Source organism: Amborella trichopoda, chromosome 3 (genome assembly GCF_054954075.1).
Source record: "Amborella trichopoda isolate Santa Cruz 75 chromosome 3, AtrichopodaSantaCruz75HAP2 v2.0, whole genome shotgun sequence".
Lineage (NCBI taxonomy): Eukaryota > Viridiplantae > Streptophyta > Magnoliopsida > Amborellales > Amborellaceae > Amborella > Amborella trichopoda.
Window position 1 is genome coordinate 54,251,686 of NC_142338.1, and position 21,393 is coordinate 54,273,078.

General features: G+C 33.2%; 1 protein-coding gene across 1 annotated transcript; it reads right to left on the bottom strand.

The window, feature by feature from the left end:
* Positions 1–6,652: 6,652 nt before the first annotated feature.
* LOC18429370 (homeobox leucine zipper protein) lies at positions 6,653–13,378 on the bottom strand. The gene is made up of 2 exons (XM_006838656.4): positions 12,945–13,378; positions 6,653–7,393 (listed from the first exon to the last, which is right to left on the bottom strand). The coding sequence occupies exons 1-2, from the start codon at positions 13,269–13,271 to the stop codon at positions 7,184–7,186; spliced, it is 537 nt and encodes a 178-aa protein (XP_006838719.1). The 5' UTR covers positions 13,272–13,378; the 3' UTR covers positions 6,653–7,183.
* Positions 13,379–21,393: the final 8,015 nt, after the last annotated feature.

Consider the following 21,393-nt stretch of genomic DNA (forward strand, 5'->3'; position numbering starts at 1 on the left):
ATTCTCTCTTTAAAACATAAAAAAATTGAAATAATAGGAAGAAAATTTAAGTATAGGAAAATTAATTTATCATTTTTTGGGTCTTAAACGCACTTCCAAGCGAAAAATGGTCAAGGAGACATAAAAAAATACTTTTTATTTTTAAAAATTTACTTTTTTTTTTAATACATAATTTTCAACCCAAAATTTTGGGATATTATATCAATAGATGAATCGATATATCAAGATTCATGTTGCCGACTCCAATGAGTTAAAAAAAAGCTTTGATGACGATGATGATCTATAGATGAGTAAATTTAGAACTAGCCTTGTATATTTCATATCTTACAATTAAGTCATACTTTATTTTGATTTTATTTATTTATTTATATATCAGATTAAACTCAAATTTCATATGTCCATACACAATTATACACATATAATAAATATTAAAAATAATTTGTTAATAAATAAAATTACTGAACTGCTCGTATACTATTCAAGGGCAATTTAGTATTTTTTTAATTTAAATTATTTTCATAATATTTTTATAGATGTACTATAGAGAGAACTGTAGATATACTAAATTGAAGCTTGATATATTATACAGAAAAATTAAAACTAAATTACATTTTATGCTCTCACAAAATTAGACTTGGTTGTAAAACATGAAAGTAAGGCATTATTTATAAATATAAAAAATAAAACAGAATTTATCTGCAAGTAACATATAAATTTCTTTGATTTATGTCAATAGAGCGATTTACCCGATTCATGGGGAAACACAACAGGTCCTGCACTAGTATTTCAAGTCCGCTCAGCAATTTTAAGAACATTAACCCATCGTTGTAAGACAGGTACATTGCATAGCCTCTTGAGCAATGTCATCAAAATTGGAACGAAAATTGAGCCAGCGAAGCACATAATCAAAATTAATGGAATTGGTTGGACTAGATTTTAAAAAAGCACATTAAAAAATGACTATTAAAAATATAAAATATACAACAAAAAAAATTTGCCTAACTTCGTTTTGCTAATCAAACAAGTTAAAGTCAACAAGTCCAACCGGTAAAAAACTGGTTTGACATTAGTTTGAATCAAACTAAATTTTTACTTTAGATCAAACTGATTGGCAATCCGACCAATCAAACCAACCCATCCAATCCAGTCTTTGCTAACACTGCTATGGAGCAGTGATAGCACCATCTCTCTCACATTGGATGCACCCCAACGTTTCCTACCCGGTAGCCTCCCTAGTAGAATTCCTCTTTTAATGGCCTCTCTCCTACATTTCCCAACAATATATGTGAGGGTGTGGTGTTGCAAAATGCACTATTTTTTATACTCAAAATCATTCTTCTTCTTCTTTTTATATTTATATGTCAATGCCGAGATGATCAATTAAAGGGTTTTTCAACAGTCAAACAATTGTGTCCAATGGATTTATTAGCTACATCTTTAATTCTACATTTGAAGATTGCAACCTTAGATAAACTTTATCCTATATATAATTTTGAGAGCGTGCAGAGTATTTTGTGATACCTGCAACAAATTGCATACAGCTAACATTACTCGTGGTGATAAAATGCTAGAAATATGCTACACGTATCACGACATGCTTCTCTTTTAATAACATATAGTGATAACATGCTTAGAAGTATGCTACACGTATCACGACATGCTTCTCTTTTAATAACATATAGTGATAGCATGCTTAGAAGTATGCTACACGTATCACGACATGTCTGTTTATTTCAATTATTATTTATCATGGTTAGCAAACGGAGGAGCATGTCTTTTACTCCCTTCGATACACATGTGGAGGCGTTAATCTCATTGTGATTTGTGTTATTGCATCTCACGAGGCGTAACCATTGTCATTTTCTTCTTCTCATTTTTTTGGGGTACATTTTTTTTTGTGAAACAATAAGTTTTCATTAAGATAATGAAGAAATTTACAAGAAAAAAAGAAAAAGGGAGAGAAAAGAGAAAGAAAGAGAGTAGGAGGGATAGCAAGAAGAAGAGAGCGGAGGCTTAAAGAAGAGCCCCTTCTTTCGCTAAATGATCAGTAGCAGAGTTACTCTTTCTATAGATATGTTGAAAAACGACCTCTCTTCCATTGAGAGCAGAAACGATGATGTCTATGAAAGTGCACCCATGGGACCCTCACAGGGTCCTTGCACCAACAGATAACATTTGCCGAGTCACCTTCTATGATCCGCCCGGTGAATTTTTTGAATGGGCATTTTGTTTTTTTTTTCTAACGATGCCATTACGTTTAATAAGTGATCAGGATCGGTGAATCGGCAGTCTGGATCGTCATTTTATTGTGCGGGAAAATTAATGGACCGGCAAAAAAACGCGTATAAAAATAGTAAACTAGCCAAAAACCGGTCCGGATCGATGAATCAGTATTTTTAGTGTAACAAAACGTTGTTTGACTATAGCAAATTGTCGGTTGTGTTCTAGACTCATATGATTTCCTATATATTTATAAAATCGACATAGGGTAACCAGTTCTTTAGCCGAACCGAGAGATTTTTTAAATCTCCTTGACCCCATGCGATGAATCACGTGGCTAACATGAACACGTGCACCTCAATTTCCACAATGTCTTGAGACCTAAGATTTTGTTTGATTTGACTGTGTAGCATGTTCCCACCAAGGGACCATGGATTATCTATTTCGAATAAGGCAATAACCAACATAAGGTATCATTCGTGACATTTTGATGATGGAAATTCATTTGAATAGAACAAATATTCACCGTCCATTATGGGCAATGGACGGGAAATTCATTTGATGAGGCATGGGGTAGGTGTAAGTGGTACACTTCTACCATCGAGTAAAAGAGTTGCTTGCGAGGATTATATATATATATATATATATATATATATATATATATATTATCTAAAATTTTACGATCAATTTTAAAATCACCAGGTGAATATTCTTAAAAAGAGACAAAATATCATTTTAAGTTTTTGAGCACTTAAATCTGGCTATTCAAAATTTGATAGTCTATGTTCACTCGCAAAAAAGCTTTTTTTTTTTGGCATGTATAATGCATATTTTGAATTTCTTTAAAAAAAAAAAAAAAAAAACTTTTGATGTTGTTTGCTATTTTGAGGAGTTACGGTGTTCACTATGTCGAGGAGCTTGTATCCCAAAATTCGAAATACCATGTATACTTCTAAAACACCTTTTAACAGTGATTTACCCCATGTAATGCAAGATATGCTCCTGCAAGACCATATAATCTTTATGCATATACCTTGTAATTTAATATTTATCTATATTATCATAAACTACTACTCCATGGCGTATTTGAACCTTTAAATTCTCAAATTAATCCAAGAGATCCACATGGGAGCCATGATGATTCACGCGACACGGACCCACCCACTCCTGAGTGGTCATGGGGTCCTCCATTTATTTTTACATAAGAACTAGGAAAAGATGTCATCGAATTTTTGAGTATGCGGTTTTTGGTTTCCAAAGAGGGGAATGATTTGTTAAAATTTCAATGAATATAATCATAATTTTCATTCACTTTTGCCACTCTCTTGGATTTGCCTTTGAAGAAAACTAGACAGGATATAATAATAATAATGAAAAAAAAAAAATGAAAAAAAAAGAAAAGAAATCTCACAACTTTAGGAAATATTTTTAATTCATTCCAAGAAATTTATCATTTCATACACAATAGCTACATCGAGAGGGACAAAGTAAGTAAATGCAGGCACTCATTTGTGTGCATCTATCAAGAGCCAAAAGTCATTTCAATGAAGAGAGAATGTCATGGTTGAAGATGAAATAGATTTAGTGAATGTTCTTAGAGATAGAGATTGAGGATTAAATGTGAGAAGAGAAATGGTTTAATAATTTAGAATTTGTTTATCCAGGAGAGAGATTTAAGGAGCAAATAAAGTAGGTGAAGGAAATCCAATTTAGTAGGACTCTAATTTGTAAGGAGAGTTTTAAAGAAATTGGAATGAGTTAAAGGCGATTATTATTATTATTTTAACAAGGTTAATAACTTTTATTGATAGAGTTCTAAAAGAACATTAAATTACAAATTTAGAATCAAGACATTGGAAACAGACAGAAGACAAGGAACTTCCATATTTGGCTAATCGATCGGCTACATCATTGGTCCCTCGGTAGAATTGACGGTCTTTATTGCACGATGATGACACACATGAACATGAGAAATTCAGTATATGAAGTATAGAGAAACAAAAAATAGATAATTGAAAAAATTAATTATTTTTACAAAATGAATAGACAATATAAAATCAAATAACTATTATCGTAATTAAGGAAATATTTAATAAATTATAGTTTCGTGTAACACACGTGCAATTAAAATATCTCAATAAATCCCAAGTAAAAAGAACTTTGAAAAGCATGTATATTACTTTCCTAGCGTTTTAGAAAGGGTCTTCAAGTCTTTTAAAAAATAGTATAAAGGACCATGTCGAGTTGGGACGAGTACCGTCTAAAAGATTTGATCAAAAAAAAAGAAAAAAAGTACCGTCTAAAATATATGAGATCGGAGAATATACAAACAAATGGGTTTTCATAAAGAGAAGTATTTTAAAAAATAAAATTCCACTAAAAAATTTAACTTGCTGGAAATATCAATTAAAGGGTTGTTTAATCCCACATAATCAATACACGATTTAAAATATTTAGTTTTCACTGCAGGGTTTACTTTTTAAATTCGTTTTAAAAAAGGTCCTCTTCAAAAAATTTATTACAATATACCCAAATTACCCTTACATAGGGCTAAAATCGAACAATTAAAGGCTTATCGTCTAGGATTAGAAAAATGAAATTGTCCAATGAACAAAAGGGAAAGGTTTTTATGCTTCCCCAGTATCATAAAAGTTTTATCTTCCCCCTACTATCCAGCCGTCCAATTTTGATCAAGAGAGCCATTCACTGATTTATCTTAGATCTGATATCTCAAAGCATTTTATTTTTAGTTTTTTTTATACAAATTGTATGGATATGAAATTTGGTACGTGTCGTCTTCTCATTGGGGCGTACCTATAAAAAATATTAAAAATAATTTTTTGATAAAATATAGTAACCAAAATACCCTTTAAAACTTTCAAGGGTATTTTGATCATGTTATTTTATTGAAAATATTTTTTTTATATTTTTTGCTAGTGCGAGTTTAATAGAGGAATGGACGTCCAAATTTTGGTGTCGAAATAGTTTATAGAAAAAAAATTAAAAATAAAATAATGCAGAGATATGATATTGTGATTGAGACAATCTTAACCCTCCATTCAAAATGGACGGTTGGATAAAGAAAAAGATAGAACTTCTATGCTATAAGGAAAGAATAGAAAGCTTACCCTTAACAAAATAGCATGATAGTTAGGATAACTAAGCGTACTTTTCAGAAAATACCATGATGGCCAGGATAACTAAGCGTATTTTTATAATTGTGGAATTCCATGTTCCCAATCTTGAACAATTATGGGTACTTTTTATTTGTTTGGCTCGAACCGTGCAAATGGGCTAAATTACAAAATACCCCTGATTGAAAATGGATAGTTTTTACTAAATTTCTAAGGCGGCTTTCTGAAATGGAAACTAAAAAGCGAACTCTTCAAAGAAAATTGAATATCTTACGTCCGTTATTTATATATTAGAAGATAATACAACCTTTTATGGTGCACCTAAAAAATTCATACCTAAAAATCCTCAAATCAATTATCTCGACTTCAGAATATATGGACATGAGAAAGAATAAATTTCAAAATCTTGAAAATAGTACATTATGTAATGGATTTTTTAAGACGTCAATTTTCAAGATTTTCATGTGTTTACGATCTTTTCAAGATTTTCAAGTGTTTACAATCTGCCCGCTCTACATTATTTTTGAAGTTTTAGATTTTATAATTAGATATAAAAATAAATTTTTAAGCCATTACATTGTTGATACTAGAATAATATCTTCAGACATCATTTGAAGGTGAGCCTTACTTTGGGGCCTCAGCCTTATAGAAACCACACAATCATTGATATTTGGCCCTTTTGTGCTTTCTAAAATATGCAATGGATCCTATTATGGTGGTTTGAAAAAATTACGCATATATCCCATTTAATTTATGTTATTTAATTTTTACCTAAATATTTTATATTTTACATCCAACCTGTTTTGTTCGTAATTTTTTAAAAATAACTAGGCAACCCATAATTCGGATCTTCTAGATCCAAAATTGATCATTTTGATATTTAATGATTTATTTGAAAAAAAATTTCCACAATGTTTTTTGGATTTTCAAAATAAATTTAAAAGAGGGGAAAAAATTTCCACAAACATTTTCCGATTTTGAAAACCTGAAAATGCTTCTTACTTGGAGAAAAATTGCAGAGCAAGTGAATTTTTTATTTTCAAGATCCAAAAATTCCACATAATTTTCAGACTTTGAAAATTCAAAAGAGATTAATTTTGGAACAAAGAAAACAGAAGAAATTGATTATGTACATAAATTTTGAACTTCAGAAAGGACTCTTATTATAACAAAATTACAGGGGCCATGCGTGTCATTTACTCCAAACCCTAATAAAAGGGCCCTAATGATCTAAAGAACACCATGCTATTTATTATTTACTCATACCCAAGCAATCAGAAGTTATTTTCATTTTTCACTTTTTAATTCGTTGAATTTAAGCACTCCATAAGCACCAATGCTGTCCCAATTAACAAAGATTCAAGGACCACAATTATACAGTGCCCCAGCTGTCTTTGCTTTTATATTAATCCTCCAATTTCATGAGTACTTCTATACCAAACCCCTCAGTTGTTTCCCATCAAAACATATTCCATAAACTTCTCCCAATCAAGTCCTATTCTAATGCATGGATGCTGCTCTTGACAATCCTCTCTTTCCACTCTCCTTGAGAAACAGGAATCATTTCAGATCGATGCAGAAGCAGCAGAACATAGTAAAGCATTGTATAGAGCTGGGCATGCAGCCCACTATCATCAACCACGTTTAAATAGTAGTCGGTGTGTGTGCCCACTTGCGTGCTTGTGTGTTTGACAGAGAGAGAGAGAGAGAGAGGCCGACCTAAATGGCTCTGGCATTCTAATTGCCAACTAAACAAGAAGAAACGAATGTCCTTCATGCATAAGAAAAGAAAAACTAATATCTATTCCACCTTCTTGAAACTATAACAGTCAAAGAAGGTCATCATATGCAACCACCTCTCGGTCTTTGAAGGATGAATTTGATTCCCTATTTACTGCACCGAGCCGGTTGGCAAGTTTACCATGTCTACTGAGAGGAGTTTCTGGTCTAAGTAGCTTAGATTGTCTGTCTTTGTGAGAAGAGAGGCCAACACCCACTTTCCACCGAGGTAAAGGATCGTCTGCCCATGAAACTTGTATCTGCATTTTATGCGAAACAAGATGACTGACAAATGGTACAAGTAATATGATCGCAGTTGCAAAAGAAATTTCACTAAGTAGTCACTAAACAAAAAATATGGTTTGTCATAGCACTTCATAAATTCAGAAGATAGAAGTCAGAAATTGTCAATATCCCTAGTATTGTAGAGATAATGCCTTTGACAAGGAGAACCAAATTTTCCTTCTCCAAGAAAATGTATGGGGCCATAATAGAAAATATTCAGAAGAATATGAGAGAATAAAAACGTCAAATTTGAAACTTCATTTTACTTTATTTATGATCAAGCAATCATATTTATTCAAGTTATTACATTGCATCAAGACCCGAGAAGACATTGAGCTAAGGCTCGAGGTGACATGAAGGAGAGAGAAGGGGTTGTAATAGCCAGTTCATAAAAAGGCAGCTACAAAATCATATAATGAATATTATATTACTATCAAAACCTCTTTTAAAAAAAAGGTGCGGTTGGTATAGAGCCTAGGCTCTAAACAATCAAATTAGAGCCTACCTTCAAATAGTGTCAAGAAATGTGGTTTCAATACTGGAAATCTTTGTGATAGCCTTAAATTCAAAACTAGTGTAGATCGATAGATCTATGAGAACTTGAAAATCTTGAAAATTGATAGTCCAAAAATGTGTTACAAAATACACTATTTTCCAAAACTTGAAATCCATTTTTTTCTCATGTCCATGCATCTTGATGTCGAGATGATCAATTTGAGGATATTTGGGCATCAAAACAACCTCTTCTAGTGATTGTTTAGAGCCTCATCTCTATATAAACTTTTCCCTTGAAAAAAATATTAGTATCCAAACCAGTACTTCTAGGGAGGCTGGAAGCAGCAACATGAACTAAGGTGGGTCATTTATCATGCTAGGAATTGAGTGTCCAGTTAAAGGTCATAGGCCATGACTCTTTAAGGCAACACAATATCGCAAAAATGAGGTGAATAGCTAAGCATAAGCAAAAAGATAAAAGCTCTTTACTAAATATTATTGCACATAATTTGGCTTAGTTCCTTTAATTCAATGTCCAAATAAATATTTAATGAGATCATTTTCTTCTGCCTTAAAGTTAAGGAGTGGAGTTGGGAGGTCTTCAAAACTGCACTTTACTCTGTGGGGATATTATCCATCAATCAGTAGTTTAACTTATTCTGGGTTTAAATTAGAAATTTTACAGATTCAACATTAATATAATGCCCACTATCCTTCTATTGGTTATTACATTATCTCCATACACAAATTAGGTTCACTTAAATTATGTATTTAGGTTCACTTAAATTATGTATTTAGGTTTGGCTTTCATGAGCTCAGGCAAAATAGAAATCTCCTATATGACTAACAAGCAACAAAGTGATTCTGTATCAAGCATCAGAAACCAAAGGAAAAGACTTATGCACCTCAAGTGTATTCTCATGCCATAGAAAAATTGCCTTGATGTATCTATAGTATGGAACGTTATGAGAATTACAGTAAAGTAGGTGAAGTCAATTCTAGGTTCAGGATCCTACCAAACACAAAGTTCAGTACTAATAAGTATGTCTTTTCAGAAGAGCAGGCAACAAATATGCTTACCACAGCAATGAATAAGAGACTACAGTAAGTGCTTAAAAAAGCTATAATGAGGCTTCTAGAGCACATAGTGATGCAGGACAAAATTTTCTTATTGTTAATTTTTGTTTAATTTCAAAGGATGTATATTTTAATTTTAGAATTTAATTTTATGATTTTAATTTTATAGGTTTTTTTTTTTTATAATTTTAGGATTTCAGAAGTTTTTTAAAATAGTAGTTACAGTGCTTATGGAATTATCTGTTTTATTAGGATTAAAATTGTTATTACGAATTCCATTTTCATTAGGCTTCTATTTTCATTAGAATTAGGATTTCTTGGGTTCTAAATAAACTCTTTTATTATAAAAGGGGTTTGTGTAGAAAATTTAGAATAGAGAGTTGAGTTTTGAAAAAGCTTTTCTGGTTTAACCAATGCATAGCCACCTTAATTTACCAATCAACAGATTATTGGATTTTCTTCCTCATGATATTCTTTCTACATCAATAGGTGATTCCACATGATTTTACAGCACAGAGAGAGAGAGAGAGAGAGAGAGAGAGAGAGAGAGAGAGGTCTCTAACTTGAAACCCTAGTTTGGGTGTGAGGAAGAAACCATGGGTTTCTTCAGAATTGTGTGTGTGTTCGCCATTGGAACTGTTATCTTTATGTTTTCTTCATCAAATGGTATCAGAATACAGGACTCTTGAGCAGCAAGGGCGGAATATCATGGGCGGTATCATGCCATCCTAGGCTCAAATCTTATGACATCCCATGCTCTATGTAGTTATGTAAATTGGAGTTCAATATCTGCTTCATGTTAGGGAGGCACTTTGAATTCCCACATTGAAGCATCTAGTGATTCAAACTCGATCTAAATTCATTCAACACTACATCTTTGTTTTGTATCCCATGGTTGACCTACCCAGAAGAAATTTATTCAATGAACAAATCCAATTTCTTGCAATTTATGCTTCAATGGTCAGTTCATTCAATATGATAACTAGATCTGATTTTACACTTGCAATTACCAAGGAAGAAGTTGCCAGCAGAAGTATAATAACCTAGAAGCACATGCTTGTGACTTGAGACGATTTCATTTGTATAAAAATCTCAAAAGCTGGGACTGCACATAGTGGCAATGCAGAGAACCTTGAAGAATGACTAAATACTAATATGGGTATGGCAGAGAACCTTTCAGAAGGATGGGTAAATACCAATATGGGGTTGACAGTTTTGGCTAGTTAGTTCAACCCCTTTGCAAGTCTACAAGAGCCTCTGCTGCTTGAAAAGGCACTCATGAAATCAGGAAGGTTCACGTCCAAAAAAAAATTCGAAGTTGGAGAGGGCAATAGAGTCAGCTTTTCTAGTTTTGGTCCCAAGAAAACCTTCCCCCCAAACCTACGTACTATATCTTTAGACCCTGCAGAAAGTGTAGCATTTTTGTATGGGCTAGTGAGAGGGCGGCAAATAGCCTGGGATCCACAATCTAGAATTAAGCCTAAATTTCCAAAAGCGGGAACTTCTCAACTCAACCTCCCTTTCAGAAGAGTGAAATGATCTGAGGCTCGACTAGTAAGAGTTTTACTAAGTACAGTCATTCTACTCCTATAAGAAAAGCCTAATGTATCCTGGTTCTGCCCAGAACTTGGGCTTTCGGATGGCAATCTTTAACAAGGTGCGGACCATAAATCACATGGTCAATCGAGGCCTCTAAATTCCCATTAGATACATAATTTGCAAAAGGAAAGTATAGAATGCAGGTCACCTTATCATCCACTACAACATAGCTTCCATATACGGTCCTTCTTCCTATAATTATTTGGAGTTAGTTGGAATATCTTCCCACTGTGAAGGACCATTGTGAAAATTGCAATGGTTCTTCCCCTCCATCCTGAGCTTTGGCCTCACTCTGTGGAGGCATACCCTCCCATTCGTAGTTTGGGTGATCTGTCTGGGGCATAAAAAAGAACGTCCGAACACAAGTTCCCCAAACTCCCCAACGTTGAGGAAGAATATTACAGATCAGGCAATTTCTTGGGCAACAACTTGACAAAAATTATAAGGATTTCAAAGCATTGATTTTTTTTAGGTACCTATTGGCACAATATAACTTAGACTCCTCACATTCGAGCCATTAGGTCCACACAATGGGGCCATCTCCAATAAGTTGTGTCAAAATAATTTTGACAGAAACTCCATAGGCCAATCGACCTGACCTAACAAAGCTGGGGGTTTCACTAGAAAACACAGAGGTGATATCTGCAAATCTTCTTGAGACCAGCAGGCCATTGTGATGCTAACAACATGAAGTTAATAACTCTATAACCGAAAAGTATTGCTTGGCACAAACTGGTCTCTAATCCTAAGAAAGGGGGATTCAACCAACTTAAGCTTGCTAGCAGCGAAGAGTGTCATTGGAAGTTTCAACAAGTTTTTGGTGAAATGTTTTTGCTATGATCCAAGGTAATGGTGTCCTTCAAGTATATATGGAAGAAACCAACAAGCTAGCTGATTCTTTAGCTAGACACAGAACATGGGGATCTTTGCTTACAGTTAGCAAATTATGCTAAGAACCAAAATCCATAAACTCTCATGCCTTTCTCTAAAATCTATTTACTGAAAGGAAACACTTTTAACCAATGATGCAAAAACTGGACCGGACCGGCCGGCTTGACTGGTGAACCAGTGAACAGTTGTCTTCTGCAGTCCAGTTCAGTTAAGGAACCAGGCAAGGATATGAACTGGAGTTGAACAGGTGAACTGATCGGTCCAATAACTAGTCCAAAATTGGGGCAGAAAAGACAGTAAAAGGTCCTAAAAAAGGATTTTTTTCATCCTATTAAATATAAGTATCAGTAAAACCGTAAAAATAAAAAGTTCTCTTTTAAAAAGAATTAAGAGAAAGAAGAATATGTTTTCGGCAAATTCTTTCTCTCTATCTCTCTCACTCAAGCTCTTAAACCACAAGCCTCAAGTTGTACAATAGTCCTCTGGTGAGATTTCGGCAAGTTCCGGCAAGATTGGTAACGGGTTACAAAATCTGACATACAGGGTTCTTTAATTGAGCTCCAACCATATCATCTATATGGTAAAGCCGGAAAAGTAGACCTCTATATGATAAGACCGAGAGCCAGAATGGGGAGACCATTGGTAGAAAAGGTATTTCAAAATTTCAGATATATTCAATCATGTCTGGATAATTGTGCGAAGAAAGACTAATACTGAAGGTTATGGAACACTAGATAAGGAGATAATGTACAGCCTCTTCTTTCCTTTTGTAGGACATACATACTTAGGAGAGGAAGCTACTGTTGGCTGAGTTGTTTATGGTAAGCAACACCTCACCACCTCATAGATCACGGACTAACCAAATACTCAAGTTTTGGGTGTTTCCCTTCGGTCAGTCAGTCAGTCGAAAAATACAAAATTTCCAACAATCCTTCATAACCTTTTGGGGAAAATAAGTTCATACGATAAAAGTAGAATCTCCTTATGCAGATGGATGTTAAAAATCCGAACAAAACATAAGGAAATGCAAAGAAACTAAACAAAGTGGTGAATTCAACAAAATTTCCCAAATTAGGTCACATAATGAGTTACACGACCATTGGAAGGAGAAAATTGAACTGGAAAGAACAGAATCTACCAAATCAAGCATGTAGCTTCAAATCAATCCAACAAACTAAATCAATGAAATGAAGTATGAAGATTCAAACTAGTGCATAATTTCCATGAAATATCTTGATCCCTCAAACAAAGAAGAACTAACCCAATCTGCCAGTTCAAGCATGAAGCTTCAAATCAACCCAGAAACTCCACAAAGTACCAATCCTCAAGCATAAGAACAAACCCAATAAACCAGTTCAAGCATGCACTATCAAATCAACCCAACATTCCATGAAACACCCATATCTCAAACAAAGAAGAAACCTCGCAAAACATAAACAAAAGAATCAAATATGAGAGAGAGACCTTTTTGTTTCTTATGGATATGCCAAATGGGTCTTTAGAATTCGCAATGGCAGCCTCCGCCGAATCCCTCAATCGATAAGTGATCTGAGCAGTTCCACAGTCCGAATCGATCCTCGCCCTCGCGATGCTTCCAAAGGACTCAAAACGAGACTTCAATTCCATAATTGTGCAATCTGAGGGCAAGCAACAAACAATCACCAGAGAGCTGCCTCTGCTTTTCGGCTCTCCTCTCTCCTCTTTCTCTCTCATGTGGGTGATGCGTGGGTTCTTCCTCTTGGGGCCATGAGGCTGGTTCGAGAATGTGGATCTCTCTCTTTTCCTACTCATATTATGAACCTCGAATCCCTTGTGGTCTAGAGAGAGAAGGGCTTCTGATTTTGTAGTTTAGAGAGAGAATCTAAAAGCTTCAAGCTGGAAGTCTTTGCTCTCTGCCAACCCTGTAATCCAATACACGGTTCTCACGTGCTGTACCGCACTTCGGATCTCCGCACCGGCGAAAAGCTCTTCCAAAAGTTTTCCTACTCCCTCGGGAGTGTACTATCTATTTACTCTCTTAGTCAAAATACATACTAAAAGATATGTTTTTAAATCTAGGATGTTATTTCTACAGTCCACAAACTAACTTCGGTAAACAAAAAGAAAAAAGAAAAAAAGTCTCAGGGGAAAATTAGTGGCTAGAGATTGAACGGAGACCTCCAATATTTGAAAATCACTTTTCTCTTTTATTTACTATTTCTTCGTTTATAAGATTTTTTTTTGGATAAAATACAAGGTGAGACCATTTACTTTAGAGACATATGGTGGTCAGCTTCAAATATAAGTTCAAATGACAAAGAGTGTGTCTTTAATTGTGTACAATGCTCAATAAAAAATTTATCAAACTTTGTGAGTCATTCTTAGTGTTGAGATCTCGGTATAAAACATAAATGGCATTTTATTGTAGGTTCCCTTTTTCTTGTGGTTGAGATACATTGAAATCTATTTAGCTGCATTATTCGTCTGAAATATCAGTGATATCAGCCGAAATTTTATTCCCAAGATCAAGTGATATTTTATCCGTGCTTTCTTCTATTTCCATCCAAACCATGTAATTACCAATCATAAACTCATGACCAGAGTTATCTTGATCGGATGGCCATTTCTTGAGGGCTATGGACTGCGTAGAATCAATATATCCCCAGTTGACTGTGTTAGACCGGATTTTTAAAATACAAAAAAGTTTAGAATAATATTTTTAAAATATGAAATATATTAGAAAAAGATTGTCAACTTTGTTTTAATCAGTTGAACTGGCCAAAACTACCTGGTCTGACTAACAAACTTGATTTTTACTTTGGGCTTGATCAACCAAAGTACCGGCATAAACTTGATTTTTACTTTGGGCTTGACCAACCAAAATACCGGCAATCCATCCGATCGGACAACTGCGTTCCAGGCTTGATAACCATTTAATCATCTCTAAATTTATATTTCATAGCCAGAATGCTCATGGTTTTCATTTCAAAGATTACAAACTAAAGCTCAAACCTATATTTATAAAAATTCGAGTTTGTTTACCATGATAGCGTTTATCATGCAAACAGAATGATACTATTTTCATGGCATGCCTTCACATAAAGTTTTTCTGATTACGGGCTTAAATATTTATTAATTGTACTCGCATATTTTCTTTTAGAAGATAAAATATAACAAATACAAAACACTTTTTCACAAACAATACCAAATAATTTGAAATTTTAGAACCAAACACTTAACAGATGAATTCTGAAATTGAAAAATAAAAAATAAAAAATTGAAGACGCATGAATTTTGAGACAAGTAGGTACCTCCACACCTAAAAGCCATGTGATGTCCTAGAGATTCTCGGAATATATATAGAAGCACACACACATACCGGGAAAAATGAATGCACGGTTATAAAAATCCTAGACACAAAATCAAGCTTTGTTACAATATGTGAAATACGAAGAAATGGAGCCCTATGTGCAAAGGACTCAAGATTGGATTAAAACTCTACTGATTTTACGTTTTCAAATAGCACATAAACTTACAGCTCATATTTGGATCGAGTATTTTGGCTTCAATTAAAAGTTTGAAGTACATATCAAAAGATTTCAAGAGCTTAAACTATTCTTAGAGAGATCCAATATATATATATATATATATATATATATATATATATATATATATATATATATATGGGAAAAGATGAGATTAGCCCACTAGTTCATATGAACATATGAGTCTAATAGCCCAGATTGAGTCTGAACCAATCTAATCATCACGGATGTCAGGTAGTGTTATTATTATTATTATTATTATTATTTTACAGATACAAATCACTTGAAATTTTAGGTGTGTGTTATTCTCATCAAGGCGCACCTAAAACAAATATAAAAAAAATTATTCGTAAAAAATAAAATGACCAAAATACCCCCTAAATTAATCGGGGGTATTTTGGTTAATTTATTTCATGTAAAATATTTTTTTGATATTTTTTGAAGATTCACCTATTTTTGATGAACACACACCTAAAATTTCAAGTGATTTAAATTTGTAAAAAAAATAAAATTCAAGTACTACCAGACATCCGTGATCGTCAAATCGGCTCAAAATCAATCTGGGACGTTGGGCTCATATGTTCATATCAGCTAGTGAGTTAATCCCATCTTTTCCCTATATATGGGATTAGCCCACTAGCTCATATATATATATATATATATATATATATATATATATATATATATATATATATATATATATATATATATATATATATATATATATATATATATCCCACTGTCTCAGATTGATTATGGGCTGATTTGATGTCACTGTCTCAGATTGATTATGGGCTGATATGATGATCACGGATGATCAGTAGTGTTTGAATTTTATCATTTTTTGTACAAATTCAAATCACTTGAAATTTTAGGTGGGTGTTTTTTTCATCATGGCATACTAAATAAAAATATAATAAAAATTATTCGTGAAAAAAATGACCAAAATACTCCCAAAACTTTTTGGGGGTATTTTGGTCAATTTATTTAATATAAAATATTTTTTTGATATTTTTCGAAGATTCACCTATTTTTGATGAATATATGACTAAAATTTCAAGTGATTTGAATTTTTAAAAAATAAAATAAAATTCTAACACTATCAGACATCTGTGATCGTCAAATCGGCCCAAATTCAATCTGGGCCGTTGGGCTCATATGTTCATATGACTAACAGCCCAGATTGAATTTGGGACGATCTGACGTTCATAGATGTCCGGTAGTGTTGGAATTTTATTTTATTTTTTAAAAATCTAAATCACTTGAAATTTTAGGCGTATATTCATAAAAAATAGGTGAATCTTCGAAAAATATAAAAAAAAATATTTTACATGAAATAAATTGACCAAAGTACCCCCGAAAAGTTTCAAGAAAAACAATAAAATTCAAGCACTACCGAACATCTGTGATCGTCAGATCGGCCCAGATTCAATCTGTGTCGTTGGGCTATGTTCATATGAGTTAGTGAGCTAATCCCATCTTTTCCCATATATATATATATATATATATATATATATATATATATATATATATATATATATATATATATATATATATATATATATATATATATATATATATATATATATATATATATATATATATATATATACACCAAGATCTATTAAAAGCTTCACAATAGCTTATCAACACAGTTTATCAATATATAGTAATTAGACATGATATTTAGACAATAAATCTAAGGAATCCAAGATATAGAAGCATAGTGATAACAATAAATAGAGAGAAAGGCGAGATATCAAGTACGACCCAATTTGTATAATTAATGTCCCTAACTTTAATACTTAAAATAAACTTTGTTTGCATACTAAAACATGTTACTAAAAAGAACTTAATTTAAGAAATACTTACAATACATACTTGCAGTAACTGGAAAAGAGTTTCCACTCCTCCGGACAATAGCTCGGTAGGGTTGGAAAGTTACAATCACACATATAGTATTTTACATTTACTCAAAAAGACTCGGTGTGGCTTGATACAGCATCCAATATACAGTACATAAGTAAAATTTTTACAGAGAAAGAAGCATGACAGGAATAAAGTTACAAAGAAAGAGAGAGAATTGCAAAGGGTATGGACGCACAGGCGAATATATCTGAGGGTTGCAAAGAGTATAGATGCACAAGAGATATATCAGAGAGTTGCAGAGAGTATAGATGCACAAGAGAATGTATCAAAGAGTTGCAGAGAGTATAGATGCACAAGAGAATATATCAGGGTGAGAGTTGCAGAGAGTATAGATGCACAAGAGAATGTATCAAAGTATTATATTACCCGAGAGTAGCTCTTGCACAGGAAGGCTTGAGCTTAGCAGAGATCTTCAGAGATGGTTTCTAGGAGACTCGAAGAGTGGAGAGGAAGAGCTTTCTAGAAGAGGAAGGTGAAAGGCTTAAGAGAAGGAGAGAAAGTTTGAGAGAAGAGAAAGGAGCTTCGGATGCCTTGCAAATGAGGAGGGTCTTTGTATTTATAGGCCTCGGACCCCAAGCAATTATCAATTGTTCTTCATTAGTCGGTATCAATCTGGAATCTTCCACAGTGTCTCGATATTGTTTAAAGCTATTGAATAGGGGACCGAAAAGTTGTCGGCAGCATCATTGTACAGTGGTAGCAACTTTGAATAGGGAGTTGAAGGGACTAAAAGGTTGTCGGCACATGTCAGCGTAGTGGACAGCTGGTTCTGGCGGAATCTTCGAGCAGACTGGTAGCAGGCAAGATTTGTCTTTTATGTCGATGCAACGAACAGGTGGCAGTGGAATCTTTTGGTGGACAACAGCTGGTAGGCAGAGTTGGTGGTCTATGTCGGTGATGTGGACCGGGTTTGTCGTGTATTATGATCAGGTCATATACTGAATATTTTATGGGCCTTCCTTTCGGGCGTTATTGAGAAAATTCAATGGCTAGCCGAATTATTCCGCAGTCTTCATTTTCAATTGCGTAGTCCTCATCATTGTGTGTTGAGGTTGACATTGTATCTCCTTCTTCTTCAAATATCTGTAATAATTGTTTCTTTAATTCTTCTTTGGTTGCTTGCGGGTTTTGCCGTTTCATTTTATTAATATATTCGGCGAAGCTATTTGGGTTTTCTTTTGGAATCTGGCCCGGGAACTTTTTCAATTTAATATTCTCTGGGTCAAGGGACTTGTTTTCATAGACGTCCCACCATTTGATAAATATTTTCTTTCTAAGTTTTGGGATATATTCCCAATCATTAGTAAAATTATCAGATATCGAATAGTTCCATTTCATTATCCAAGGGATTTGGTATAATGCCATAAAATATAGGTGGTAATCTATATTTGGGTCATTATTGTTAAATTCAGCAAACTTGGCTTGGGATTTTTGTATTTTGTCAGGAAGTATTTGGGTTCCGTATCCCCGGATTAGGAACCAGTTTCTAAACCAATTGGGCAATTTTTCAACAACTGGCATTTTCATCTGTAGAAACCAAGTATGAGAGCTATTAGTATTCTGGAGGGCAAAAATCTTATGCCAAGCATCCATATATTCTGAATATTTGAAATATTTATTATTGAACTCTAGAGCTTGTAATTTTCTGCTCATCATTGGGTCAGAACCCCATTCTTTATATGTTATTATTTTCCGTATTTGAAATTTTGAATAGGCTGTTATATTCGTATTCCTTTGGTAGAAGTGTACCAAAGTAATTGAGCCTGTTTCTAGCAAAATTGCTTCATGCCACTCCCTTGTCTTATTTTCATTGGAGGGATTCAAATTATTTATCAGATAATGATTTGCAATTATCGCTGGGTCTAGATCCCAATGCTCATCTTCTATTATCGTATCTATCAGGAAGGTGGTTTCTACAAACAGGGATTTTTCTGAAGGAGAGGCTTTTATTGGGCTAGGAGAAGAGACAAGTTCCTAAGCTTGTCTTTTTATTAGCTGGCTTGAAGTTCCTGAGTAGTTTATCATAGGTTTTTCGGAAGGTGGTGAGGGTGGTGGATAGCTTATTATAGGTGATCCCAGAGATAGAGGTGGAACAAGTTCCATCTTATTCTGTCCCTTATTTTGACTATTATTATTCATTATTGTCTATCTCTGGCTGTCTGCTCTATCCCTGTCCCCTCTACAAAAATTCACGTATTAAGAAATTAGGAAGAAAATTGGTATTACCTTTAAGATGTTCAATATCAAAATCAAAGGACGAGAGAATTGCTTGCCATCTGGCAAAAATCTGTTTGGCGACTAAATTTTTGACATCTTTAAGTAAAATATCTTTTGCAGCTTTACAATCTGTTCTTATTAAGAATTTATGATTAAGAATATCACTTTGAAACTTTGTCACACAATGTACAATGGCTAAGATTTCTTTCTTAACGTAGAATAGTTTTGCTAAGTAGGATTCCAAGCTTTAGAAGTAAAGCGGACAAGTTGTTCCCTGCCATGTATTTGTTGTTTTAAAATTCCTCCCAATCCTATTTCGGAGGCATCACATTCAATTATTTTAAAAACCTTAGGATCAGACAGTGTAAGACAAGGTAATTCTTTGGCTTTATTTTTAATTTTCTTTACTGCCATAGTATGTATATCGGTTCATTTGGGTGGATTCTTTTTTAATCTTTCGAACAATGGTTTGGTGTCAATGGCAAGATTTTCATAAAAATCTGAAATATAATTTAAACAACCCAAAAATCTTTGAAGTTTGGTTTTATTTAGAATAATATCTGGGAATTTATCAGCGAAGTCTATTGCTCTGTTGATAGGGATGATACTACCTTCAAAAATTTTATGTCTTAGAAACCTAATCTTAGTTTGACAAAGACTGATTTTTTTGGCTGATACAACCAATCCTGAAGCTTTAACTGCATTTATAAATACATTTATATGTTTGAAGTGTTGATGTATGTCTTCTGAAAATATTAACACATCATCTATGTAAACAATCATAAACTTCATATAAGGGTTGAAAATATCATTCATTATTTTTTGAAATTTTGATGGTGCATTTTTTAGTCCAAACAATATTACATTCCATTCGTATTATCCAAAGGGAACATTAAAAGCAGTTTTATATTTATCTTCTTCAGCTATTTGTATTTGTCAGTAACCAGATTTTAGATCAAATTTCGAGAATATGCATGCATTAACCAATCTATCAAGTAAATCTTTTTTATTAGGTATAAGATACCTAATCCATTTGAGTACCTGATTTAGAGGCTTGTAATTGATTACCAGTCTCGGTGCTCCTCGCTCTTTTTCTGAGGCCTTTTCTACGTAAAAAGCTGAGCAACTCTAAGGAGATGAACTGTTTCTAATCAACTTTTTGTGGAGCAATTCATCAATTTTATTTTTGCATATTTTAAGAAGTCTTGTATTCATTTGGATTGGTCTGGCCTTAGTTCGTATTTTATTCTCACTAAATCCTTCTATGTAAGGTAAATTCACCACATGTTTTTTTCTATTCCAGAAAGCATTTGGCAATTCATTGCAAATTTCTTCTTCTATTTTTCTTTTAATGTTTTCAATTTTTCTTTTATTTTATGGTAACAGAAGATTCTCATCTATTAATTTATATCTTATTTCTTTCCGTAAATGGCAAAGGAATTTTTCTTTGTTTTCAATAGCCTGTTTCATATTATTAATTTCTTTTACTTTTGGCTTGTCAATAAATTTGAATTTTACTTTATATCCGTCTAAATTTGACTCTATTCCCGTACTATCTATTTTTAAAGGATAAAGCAAGTTTAGAAAAGGAGTTCCAAGGACAACAGCTTGGCTTAATCCTTTGATCGTGATGAAAGGTATTTCAAAACAATTTCCATTATTGCATACTGCAGCATTAGATAATTTATATTTAATTATAAGTTTACTACCATCTGTTGTATTCAATATTTGGGTAGTTTTATTAAAATATTTAGTTGGTACTAATCCCTCATTTATACAATTAAGATCGGCTCCTGAATCTATTAATGCAAGGGATTAAAAATTGTATTCTTTATTCACTATTATTCTTACCATCGTAAACCATTTTTGTGTGATAACTTTATCTATTAAATTTACATAATTATTCTCTTGATTATTTTTATTTGCTAAGTTAGATGATTCTGGAATATCACTGTCAAAAGGGTTTAAAGGTGGTATTATCTCTTTATGGGACTTTAGAAGACTATCAAATTCTAGTTCATCATTAGTATCTAATTCTGAGAAGTCGGTAGTCATTTCTAATATCCTTATCCTATTTTTAAGATGCTGGACTTCCGATTTTACTTTATTTATTTCCTGTTTTAACTCAGAAATATAAGGTTCTTTCTGTATGTTGTCTTTTTTATTAATTCTTTTAAGAATTTCTACAAGGCTATATCCTTCTTGAGTCTTGATTAAGGAGGTAGGCTTATTTTTTGCTTTCG

What these genes read in the sequence shown, in the direction of transcription:
- LOC18429370 (XM_006838656.4), bottom strand. Translation starts at nt 13,271, where the DNA reads ATGAGTAGGAAAAGAGAGAGATCCACATTCTCGAACCAGCCTCATGGC. An exon ending in TATCCATAAGAAACAAAAAG is followed by an intron (nt 7,394 to 12,944) that starts GTCTCTCTCTCA and finishes CATAAAATGCAG; the next exon opens with ATACAAGTTTCATGGGCAGA.